This window comes from Balearica regulorum, chromosome 1, assembly GCF_011004875.1.
Source record: "Balearica regulorum gibbericeps isolate bBalReg1 chromosome 1, bBalReg1.pri, whole genome shotgun sequence".
Lineage (NCBI taxonomy): Eukaryota > Metazoa > Chordata > Aves > Gruiformes > Gruidae > Balearica > Balearica regulorum.
In genome coordinates this window covers 117,915,730-117,927,592 of record NC_046184.1, presented here as the reverse complement: position 1 = coordinate 117,927,592, position 11,863 = coordinate 117,915,730, and the positions used below count along the sequence as shown (strand labels likewise).

The 11,863-nt window shown below is 39.8% G+C and overlaps 1 protein-coding gene across 4 annotated transcripts in view; it reads right to left on the bottom strand.

Moving 5' to 3' along the window:
- SIM2 (SIM bHLH transcription factor 2) overlaps positions 1-11,863 on the bottom strand; it is a 60,488-nt gene continuing 48,625 nt past the window's right edge. For 3 of the 4 annotated variants that reach the window (XM_075771764.1, XM_075771753.1, XM_075771742.1), the window contains exons 10-12: positions 9,929-10,097; positions 8,436-8,844; positions 1-1,554 (exon numbers count right to left, since the gene is read on the bottom strand). In XM_075771764.1, the coding sequence (XP_075627879.1) occupies positions 827-1,554; positions 8,436-8,844; positions 9,929-10,097 (1,306 nt within the window). In that variant the 3' untranslated portion in view covers positions 1-826. The remainder of the gene's footprint in view (positions 1,555-8,435; positions 8,845-9,928; positions 10,098-11,863) is intronic. The other variant, XM_075771774.1, reaches the window with a different exon arrangement.

The window sequence follows — 11,863 nt, the reverse complement described above, 5'->3', positions numbered from 1 at the left end:
CACTCAGTGAAACACACCTCTTACAAATTTCTTTTTCTTTACTACAATATTTTCATGGGGAATAGTCTTTAGTTTCTGCTATGTGATTTGTCCCAATTTGCCATGACAAGACCTGTAACCCTTTAATACGTATATTTGTATGTATTAATTTGTCATATCGTTCCTTGTCAAGATAGATGGTGGTGGTAACAACCTCAGAACACTGAAATCTATGTTAAATAAATCAAATTTAGGTTTGATTTATTTAGTTTGAAAACTTTTGGATAATTAATAAATAAGCTTTTTCCAAACTGAGTTCTGTTTGGTTAGCACAGCTGTATTATAGATACTAAAAATCACCCCTCTTTAAACAAAGTTCATTTGTTGAGATGTTTAACACGTGGGTGGAGAGTTGATGTAAGGTTTCACACAGTTTGTCAAAAATAGCTAAACTAGAGTTTATAGTTCATGATAATGATAAAAAAATCTCGAATGTATTTTGAGGACGAGGGATTAAGGAAGAAAGAAAATGTTCTTCATATAAATCTCTGCATATAACACCTATCATTTAATTTTGTTGCACACTATAAAATAACAAAAATAAGATCTGTAACATGTCTTCTCACTGGCACCAGAGCTTAATCTGTGACAACGAAGCACTGAAGCTAGATGTAGGGTTTTTTCCTGACCTTGAAGGTACTGTTACACGTGGATTGCCAGGAACACATGAGTCTGTCCCTCATTGACCTTCAGCTATGCTCAGTAAATGTAACCATGTTTTCTCATGCTTTTTGCAAATCATTACAGTTTGGCTTCTTAATTAAATGTAAATACTCCTCTATTACCGTCACCTTCCATTGGCTATTATTACAGAAGTTCCAATATAATGGGGAAGTGCAGATTCCTTGTGGGTTTCTGGAGAAGAAGCTGATGAGGGGCTTTGGTTTTTGTAAATAAATGTATTTACTTCCTCGGAATTGTATGCATAATTTTCTCCTACATGTCCCGTCGCTGTACATGATGAAGTTTGAAATGTACCATGTTTGGCTAAAACATGGTGATAATTTAGAAGCACAAATGGAACTTGTCCGGAGGATCTCACATCCATCACACGTTCGCTTTCAGAGTCATGATCAAGCTTTACAGTCATTCTCTCATTGCTGTCCAGTTCATCTAGATTTGTAGCATGGTGACTAATATGCCCATATTTGGGTTCTTTCATACAAATCCTTCTTGTTTGCTCATATACTGAGGGCATTGGCAGGAGATGACTTAATTGTCCTATAGCTTTGGATTGGAAACATTCTGATTTTGGCAGCAAGGAGTTAGCTATTGAGTTTGAAAAAGAACTTTCATTAATGCTCATTTTCTCTTGTAGGTCTCTGTTAAAAGCTAGCTTGTTTTCTTCTTTAATGAGGTGGTGAGGTGGCTGAATCCTGTTTTCTATCTTGCTGGATTTCATGATGCCGGAATCATAAATCTCTTCTTTGTATCTGCTGCCTGGCATGGGCGCTGTGCAGCTTGTAAAGTTGTCAGATAGAGCATCTTGGCTGTATCTTCTGTTTGATATGGGCACTTGCAGGAAAGAGAAAACACGTTAATTACTGACAACGAGCTCATATAATAATTAGACCCTAAAATTTTTTATGACTGAACTTTAATGCCCATTTGATTTGGGCCAGATCCAAGTCCCACTGAAGGGATTAGAGACGTTCCCATTTGCCTCAGTGGCTTTGGATAAGTCTCTTTAAGACGGTGCTGAAAAGTGAAAAAACAAACCCGACCCATTCAGAAGGGCCGACAGTGTTGAACAATTCTGAAAATGTTTTCCATGTGAAATGCCCATTTCTTTATTTGACTGAATAATTATAAATCACTGACATTATTTATATGGTTAAATCAGGGAAATGAAACCAAAGAAATATTTAGAAATGGGACCTGTTCTCAAAAACCATGGCCTTAAGTAAGCTCTTTTTAGAGATTTATCCAACGATTTATCAAAGGATGGATAACACTTATGAAATGTCAATGATTCAATGATTAAACCAGAATTTGTTCTTCCTGTCACTGTGGAAGTACATTGCACTCTTGCCCTTGTGAGGAATGGAGAAGAGAGTGTGTAGTATTAGATACTGATGTGTCAGTATCTTATTTGTGATATCTATTTGTGAGATATGTAATATCCAGATTGCATCATCTTAAAGACTTTGCTTTTTCTCTTTGAAAAGCCAGCATCAGATATTAAAAACATGTACTGAAAAGTAACATAAATACTTCTTGAGTAATGCTGCATCTCTGCTTTTAAGGTACTATCATATAATAAAGCTATACATATAATATAAATGTAATTTACAACATGCACTGAGAATGTTTGTTTGAATGTGGGAGTACTAAACTGCATATACAAGGAAAATCAGAAGCTAGATTCTTAAATTTTCAAGAGAGTATGAACCTAGGATTTTTATTCAGGCTTTTTCTGCAAAATACATTGAGTAATCTTAGTTTTCTCTTAAGTTTCTCCATGGTAGCTGAACTCTTGAAACATTTTGAATTGTTTTTATGCTTTTCTGCTTGGCTTACACAGCTTTTCCTTTTTGTACACTCCTATCTACAAATGATAAGAGAAAAAGCCACTGGTTTACTCCTAACAGTACAGCTAAAATTAGGTGAGTACTAATTTTTTTGCAATGTCTTCTATGAACAGTTTGACAGTTATACTACTCCTCCAAGGCATATTTGAAAGTTTTATGTTAAAAGGTCAAATGCGGCATTTACCAAATTTCTCAAATTAAACCTAAACTCTAGTTTGTGTTATGCTCACTGAAAGCTCTGGACACTCAAGTGCATTTTGTAAAAGGGATTTTCTGTTTTTCAAAAAATTTTTTTTTCAACATCTTAAAAGTTTTGGAGTTCCCCTGTAGTGGTTGCTGATGTAACTGTACCTGCTAATAATTAAATATTCCCTGTGCTATAATAGACTGGCAAAGCCTTCGTGTATAACAGAGGAAGCAGAAATAGCTCAATTGTACCCTTTTTACATACACCGCTTCATTAATTTCAGAGGGAGTTGCACCACATAATTAACACCAGAATTTAAACAGGAATCTGGATCCAATTTCTTCTTGATCAGCCCACCACCCTCCTAGAAAGAACAACCTTTCAAGTTACTCTTTTTAATTTCCGTGTCTATATTTTGTACCAAGAAGTATATGCAGTCCTAAGTAAACTGAATTCTCATCAGCTGTTGAAAAAGGGCCCTCTTAGATCACAAATCAAAACAGGGATTCAGCCACATGCTTGAGTATAACTTGGAAATTTTACCAGTATGATTATACTACTATAATTTTAACTCCACATTTGGCATTTTTACCATGAAATAAGTATCCATGCTGAGAGTTACTGACGTAAAACTAGTATGATTTAACTAATCTGGTATACTGGTTTCAGGGTTTTTCCCCACTTGACACATCCACAGGAGGGATGGGTTTGTTCTCTTACTGTAGCATGGAGTCTTGTTACCTTATGGCTCTACTCTAATCTCTGAACAAAAGATTGTCCTTTTCCATTTTTAGAGCCCATGCTTGTAAGAAGCTGAACCATCACAGCAACCGGTTGGTCCCTGTCTTCTTATCTTCATTTTTGTAATCTCAGACTCTGCTGGGCTGATTGCTGCCTTCTTGGTACCAAGAAGTAATTTGCATACTTGGGGATTTACAGGATATTATCCATTTTGTTCTATCCTGTTTCTCAAACATGGTTGCTTTTCATCTCTTTTGTTGAGGAAGAAGGTAAGTATCAGGTTAAATGCTTGCAGGCTTCCATTAAAGTTGTCGGCACACTTGTGGAGTTAGAGCAGACAGTGAAGCAAGTGGTATCTGCAATGCAACAGAGCACAGTAGTTTTTGTCCGCTCACATTCAGAACAGTTTCTGGAGCTAGCCTTAAACCTGCTTTTGTCTTCCTGAGCAGACAAAAACCCAGGCACGCCCTGGGAAAGACTCCTCCTGGAGAGTTTTTCTATACGGAAGTTAACAGCTGACCAGCTGCTCTGTGCTGCTGTAGAAGGGCAGCACCCCAGATTGCTTCCACCCATCTGGCATGTGGGCAGTTGCCAGAGTACCTGCCTCAGCAGGTGCACGGAGATCCTATGCATTCTGCACTTCTTCGGCACTGAAAACACTTTACGGTCATTGAAGTCAGTGCATTGGGATGCTTTGTGGACCGCTCTTGTGCCAGAGCAACTCAGCTGTGCTACATGAGGTGGATACACTGCACATCTAAGGTTGTATATCATACCAGAGTGATAGCAGCTTTCTAGAAGGCTCCTTATGCTTACTTACACTGCCTCTATTCATAACAGCCTACAACTGCAGCAGTCAACTCAGTCCTTCAAGCATCATGTCTCTGTTAGTCCTTGCCAAGTAGCTCTGCTTTCCTGCTGGCGCACAGGGTGCAGCTCAGGCAAGTTGAGGGAAAACCTGGAGATAAGAGCCCCCTGACCTGGCAGCCTGCTCAGACTTCAGCATCCAACCATCCAAGTGGGAACAGGAAGGCTCCTCTAGCAGGTATTGGTCTTTATTTAAAACATATCATGTCTTGTCATAGTTACGGTATACTACAGCAAACTCCTGTGAAACACAGTGCTGCAGCAAGGAGCATTCCCTCCTCGCCTTTACATAGCACAGTCAAAGATCAGATGGTACTCAATGGGGTAAGATGGTTGCAGAAAAGGTATTTCATTCACAAACATGCCTTTCTGTACCAAGATGTTAATAGGTAGAGCTGCTTGTTCTCTCATTGCCCCTCTCTCTTTCAGTGAAAATGAAAGCAAGGCATCTTGGAACCAGGTTAAAGGAAATAAAGACAGGTACTCAGCACTGATCTTCATGCAAAAGGTATGCAGTCCTTATCAGCAGTTTTGCATCCTGTCTGCAAAAAAACCCTCCTGTTTTAGGACACAGCTGAGGAAGTCTTCATGCATGCTTTGTCTTGCATAACTTTTCTTGGGCTTTCTGATCTACACTAATCTTCAAAGAGTGCACTTCTGACAGTTATTACATGCTCTGAAAAGACAATATGGCAACACTTGAATGTTGACGTGTAGTCCGTGGTATTTCAGTATGTTTCCTAATCCTTTGTACAAGAGGGTTTTCAGAGAAGAGGAGCAATTACTCAATTGCTCTGAGCTTTGCTGGAGACCAACAAGCAGAGTCACTGTACTGCTCAGGTCACGCTCCTGTGTCACAAAGGCATGCTGATAGTCCTCCGTGTCAAACAAGGCAAAGATACAACAGATCTTAACACTGTCCATGCTCATGGATAAGATATTTTTTGGATTAGCTCAATATGTGTTCTCTTTGAACCCTAATTGCAAATCATCTGAGGCATAGGCTGATGTTGTAATTACTATGTTCTCCATTATTCTCTCTCCAAAAACTATAGTACGACAACATGATCTTCAAGACCCTTTTGCCTCTAGTGGAATACGCTTTTCAAAGAAGATGTCATGTATTTCTTCCAGTAGTCACAGGCTAACCGTGGGGACTTGGGCTGGGGGGAAGAAGATAGACCAGAGCTTTTTCACAGATTTTCTTAGTATTCTTCATCATTTCCTGAGTTTCGGCATGATTAGTGGCCCTGAGCCTCACACCGTACAGACTGGCCAACAGCGTAACTTATGAGAAGGGGGTACTGTGGTACCCACAGTAGTAATGTATCCATTCAAGTGTACAAAGGAAACGCCCCTGACTGAGAAGACGGTTGCCTTCTCTGAAGTGAGTTTCTTTTCTGATGACTGGGCCAGCTGGAAAAAAGTGGAAGAAGCTTCAAAACCAGATTCTGAGGGAGCAGCATCTGATTTGCAGACAGTTTTATCTGCTACGTGCTTTTCCAGAGCTTTGATGGCTTGGCATGATCATCTTCACATCTCTGATCTCTCCAAAAGAAACTGTTTTCCAGAGAGAAAAATGTCTCTGGCCTACGGCACTTTTGGCAGATGCCTCTATGGATGTGATGTGGAATAGCCCTAGCATCCAACCCGGTTGCCAGATGTCATATTTGGCATTGCCTTTGGATCGAAGATAATGACGCTAAGCAGATCCTCTCTGCTTTGAAGCTTACTGGCTGTCAGTTTTTCAGTGAACCGCTGGAAAAAGCAACAGTTGACAATGTAAGGAAGATCAGATGCCCCTTTCAATTCAAAGCAAAAAGTCAGTCCCAAAGGTTCAAGATTTCTCTTCTGCCACCAGCCCCAGCAAAAGTACAACAGGGCTAATTCTACCTCAGGAGGAAACAAACTCTGGAACAATTAGTTAGAAATCCTCTTTGCAGTGGAGGCTCTGTTTTATTTTCCCCTCTTAGAACACTGTGTGTGAACTCAAGCAATGATCTCTGACCAGGCCTGAATTGGACCTTATTCTTTTTTCCTTCCTAAATACTATAATTGTAAGTGCTTTTGCAGAGAATTAATTGTACCAAGTCAGTTTTCATCAAATGCCCAATAGCTAAATATGCATTAAAATATATTTGTGTTCAAAAGATAACCCGCATATTCCAACTTAAGCAACAAAATCTTAAGTAGAAGTAGAACCAGAAGTAAGAACTGCTGGTATCACAGCTCCATTTTCCTGTTCATGAGGAAACGGTGAAGGTATGCATGCATGATGAAATTGAAAAATACCGGCAGTTTCTTGCAGTTTTTTGTTGGGATTTTTTTCCCTAACATATTTAACAGTATTCCTGTGGAATCCTTCTGACTTAATATATTTACTAGGAGTTATCTGCCCATATCAACCGACCGATGGTAAATTGCTTGTCTGCTGCTATGCTCACTAGGCTTTTCTGGCAAATTTTATGGCCATGATCAATTTTACAGACTGTTCTCTGAACAGACTGTTCTTTCCACATCCATTCTCAGTATATCTGATGGCACCGTCTGACCAGCAAGAGGTGGATCTACTTTCTTGGTCAGTCTCACGGCATCTGTTAGTCTGGAAGCAGGGAAGGAAAGCTGGGCGGACTTCTGCACACCTAGAATAGCTTTGTTCCTGCAGACTTAATGGGGTTCTGCAGGATTTACTTCAATCCCTATACTTATCCTCAAAAGATGTAGCTTTTTTTTCTTTTCCACAGAGATACAGCATCTCTAGAAAGGACAACACCATTTCTTATTTTTTGTGTAAAGCTGCTCCTTTTCATACCCAGTCCACAGCAGCATCAAAAGGAAGCCAGCACATTCGAGGAGCATGAGCACAGAAAAAGCGTTTAACCTGCACTAGGCTGTAAGAAGAGCTTCAGTCTTCATTTTCAACCTAAACGCAGTACAATAAAATAAAATGCTACAGTCAGCTGGGCAAGGTCAACCAGCTAGGTCAAATGGTTTTGTGAAGGACAAAACCCTGGGCAGAAATTATTTGCTCCTCTGTGGAAGACACGTTCAATGTCTGATACCATCTTCTGTCTAACGTAGCAAGCTCAGCTTTTAAAATCTGCGGGTATTCCCTTCAGATCTAGGATATCTAATGTCATGTCCCTAAGTGAATAAATGCTTGCTTCTGGTACTCAAGAATCTTGAGACTATCTTTTCTAGCTTTTTTATTTTAAATTTCCACTACTGCTTCCTCCATCCCATCCTTAATGAAACCAGAAGAAAGGAATGTTTCCATCTAACTTTATAGCAGAATCTCAACCAGTCAGTCCTCATCAGTGATTTTTAACTAACCAAAATGGTGTATGCAGATAGATGTATCTGAGATCTAAGGATTAGTGTGTCTTGAACTTGTTCAGTTACTTTATAGCTTTGCAAGGTTATTTCTTATAGGCTGCCACCTCAGAGAAGTCAATGTCTTCAGTGCTTCCTTCAAAGTATTTGAGCTGGCCATCTGTATTGAGAGATAATGCTGCTGATTGCGGAGGAGCACTGAAGACATTTTTAAATATAGCAGAAGACAGTGAATTTCATTTACTCTTTCACTGTAAGGTGAAGACATTCAGAATGGCTTCATACTCAAAAGGACAACCTTCAATTTTTATGGAAATAGTTTGTGTTTATTTTAATTTCTGTATGTGAGCTGAAGTACATTTATTTCTTTCTGACTTCAGCAATGACTTCCCTGAGCAATTTCACTAAATAACTCTAACTGATAGTGCAAAACATGAAGGTAAACTGTGCCAATATTAAAGGAGGTGGCATGTCAGCCCTGTTCTAAAAGTGATTCTGGTGAATACATTTTTGCAACTGATGCTTTGATAATATTCCTAATCAAGTGCTTATAGTAATGGGAAGAGGGATGAACATGTAAATACTATAAACATAGCAGTTGTTACATTTCACTGTTTCTGATTTTCTCTGTTTCCGAAACACCTTGTAATTCCTGCTTTCATTCTACAATTACAAATCCTTCCCAGATACTCCACAGCTTTGCTTTGCTTTTTCTCTTTTTTTAAAGTGACACCCACCTTCATAACTCTGTGCAAGATTATGTCGGATGATGTTCACTGGCTGATCAGGAAGATTTTTGGATGGTGACTGGCTGTTGGGTACCAAGGAGTTGGCATAATGCCACTGGCATTCTCCATTTGTCTGCAGTGTACTCAAGAAAAATCGAGCCACTTCACAAGGTGCTCCTTGAGACTGCCCAAACTTTGAAGGCAGCATTTGCTTTTTGCTACTGAAGACATGAGAATCTACAGGGAAGTGTCCATAATGGTAAGAGAAAGGCAAGCTATATGACGGGGCATATAAAAGTTCACTGTTTTCTGAATGGAAGTTTTGTTCTTGAATGGTGGCAGCATTCACTGCAGGGCTGGATCGCCAGTTTCCCACCTGGCTGCATTCCAGTTTGTCTGTTTGGAATGAGCTGTATTGCTGGGGGAAAGAAAAAAAAAAAAAAAAAAAGGAGGAAGAGAGTTAAATGACTAACTTTTATATGAAACCACATAACATATCGTAGAGGAGCCCAAAGCTGGACCTCCTTGAACTGCAATCTCACTGGCTAAAGGGACTGGCTTACCAGTGCATTTAAAGTTCCTTGTCTTCACGATAACTTTACCTTCACTTAACATGCAAACAAAAAACTATTTTGTCATCCTAATGTTAAGGGTTTATTTGATAATTTTGCCTGTTGGATTTTTGCTAGTAGGTGTAGGCAGTTTTAACTACCAGAGGGCAGAAGTTTGTTGCAAAGCACTGGAAGTCATTGATAAATGCAGTAGCAAACCATTAATATGATTTTACCTACGTTGGCATGTCAAGCTTTAGAATGGTAGGAACACAAAATCTGTCCTTTGCATCAGCTTCTTTTTGGGCTGTCAATGTTTTGAACGCTAGCTGCATTCACTGCTGTTTTAAGCAAATACTAGCCCATTCCAGCAACGTTCATTGCAAAGTGCAGAATGTGTCATGGTGGGTGTCAGTCTCACCAACCCGGTTTTATGGACAATCTCCATAGTTTCCTTTCACGTCTGTTTCTAGCTCACCCAGCGACAATGAGAGATTCCAAATTCCACTCCAGTGCTCTGTTTGCTAGAATTCATTCTTATGATGCATTTTCCAGCATAAGGAAACTGCTAATACCTATGTGACATTAAGGACTCTGCACATCGACAGTGAATTAGATGCATTCTATCCCAGCACAAATTTTCACAACACAGCTGTTCTTAGGACATGTTTTTCTTCTTTTTACCAAGAAAGCTCATTGTTTTTGAAGTACTTCGCATACTGCAAATCCAAAAGTTTTTGTGTTTGCATCACTTGCCACAGTTGGTTTGTACTACTTCTGCTGTCCACCCCAAGAACAAAAGGGTCTAATTGTATTCTGGCCTACAAGGGAGTTCCTGCAGCAGAGCATATTATCATCAGTTTTACAGTAAGTTCAGTTCTGGATGATTTCTGTCCTGTCCCAAGCACTCTACCACAAAAATTGCTAAGTAAATATTGCTGAAAAAGTTACCTGTTGTGGGTAAGGCGTTGTTCTGAGTTTTGCCTTCATTTTGTTACTTTTGGGTTTTACTATTTTCCTTGTTTCCTGCGAGGTAGATACTGAGTTTCTGCATGAAAACTGTGACTTAGAAATTGTAACCTGGTCCAGTGACAACTGAAGTTCCTTATACTCAATATCTCTGCAAAAGAATAGCCCAATAAATTACATACTCAAACATACCACACAAATCCAAAATAGCTCCTTTGAAAATACATGTTAGGTTTCACAATGTTTTAATTTTCATTCTTCCAAGATTTACACAGAGTCTGCACTGCGAGGCTGGGGATGTCAGCAGGCAGTGAATTTTATGGTCTGACCCCATCCCCACGCAAGTCTGTCACAAACGTTCCACTGGGAACTGCTTTAACATCTTTGTACTAAATGTCCTCACCCTCTGAACCTAAACTGTGCCAACTTCTTCTTAGCCATCTGTGGCACCCTGCGGTTTGGAATCATAGCCATGTCAGCTAATAGAAAGACACATATCAGTTCATCTGACTCCTCCTCAATCAGGAATTATTCTCTGCCCTGACTGTCACAATTAGCCCTGAGGATAGGAAAAGGAGCAATGTTCCTCTCCTGTCAGCGCAGTGTGCTTGTAACCAGACCGCAGGAACTGCAATGTTGTTCTTCTGACAGTCTCTAGACTTTTATTTCTGCTCTGTTCTGCTCAGTTTTATCTGCCCCACAGACAGGGCATATTTTTGTCCAAGAGAGGCTAAAAACACATCAAGAACAGACTGTGGATCATATTTTGAAAGATTAGTTGACACAGTTCTGATGATAAAATGGTCTCCCCTGGTTTTGTCAGTATCAACAGTGGAGTATATTTTTGAAAGGATAACTAGAAAAAAATGCCTACTTCTCTTTCAGTTCCTATCTAGAACTCAGTTCCATCACTTTTTGATAGTGAATAACCTGGATGTAAATTCAGCTCAAGAATATGCTGTTATGTCCCTGGCATGGTGTCCTCCTTTTTACTCAGATTACTTGCCCCAACTCATGGGACTCAGGCAGGTTGCAGAGCTGAGTCTTTCCCTCATGCTGCTGGCTTTCACATCTGCACAGGAATGAGGGCAGCATTAGCCAGTGTGTCTAGGGCTGAGTATCTACTTAAAGTAGCTTAAGGAAACACCCTATGGTTTCTCAGCTCATACACTTTAACTCCCCAACGTCAGGTATCAGAGACAACATTGTAATATGTAAGCATACGTGATCTTACCACACATGTCATGCAAACACATCTTACTTTCAAGTCACATATGAAATGGACCAGTCTAGACCAATAAAAGAATGTAGAGTTCCCTGCTTTTTTGCTCTATTCAACACAAGGGGTGTCCATTATCCCTTTTGTTTCTTTTCCCCTACAGATAGTTTCTTCCATCACAGACTGCTTCACTATTATTTATCCTTCTCATTCAGTATAGATTTCTGTTTCTCTCAGGTTTATATCAAGATAGGAATTTTGTAGCATCTTCATGACTTAAAACAGAATTCATAAACTGTAGGTCCAAACTGGTGTACGTTCACCAGCTCGGTGGGAGCTACTTGCCATTGTGAGAATGTAGTTTTGCTCTGAGTATCTGTGCAACCCAAGGCAAGGGAGGGAATCCTTGGTAATTCACCTGTCCCTGGCAGGAGTAATGCTTCCTACCATGTCTCTGCCACATAAACTGACACTGTGACATCTGCTGGGTAGCAGTAGCTTTCACTGTGTCTGGGCAGCCCAAGCGCAGTCCTGATGACAATTACAGAACTGGGGTCCAGGTCTAATGCAATGGCTACAAGCCGTATTACATTCAAGCCTATGGTGTACAAGGTAATCACCAGGAATACTAGCTCTTTTTAGCCCAGTGTAACTAAAAGACAGAGAATATGAGAAAAGTGGCTGTAACATGCAAGCAC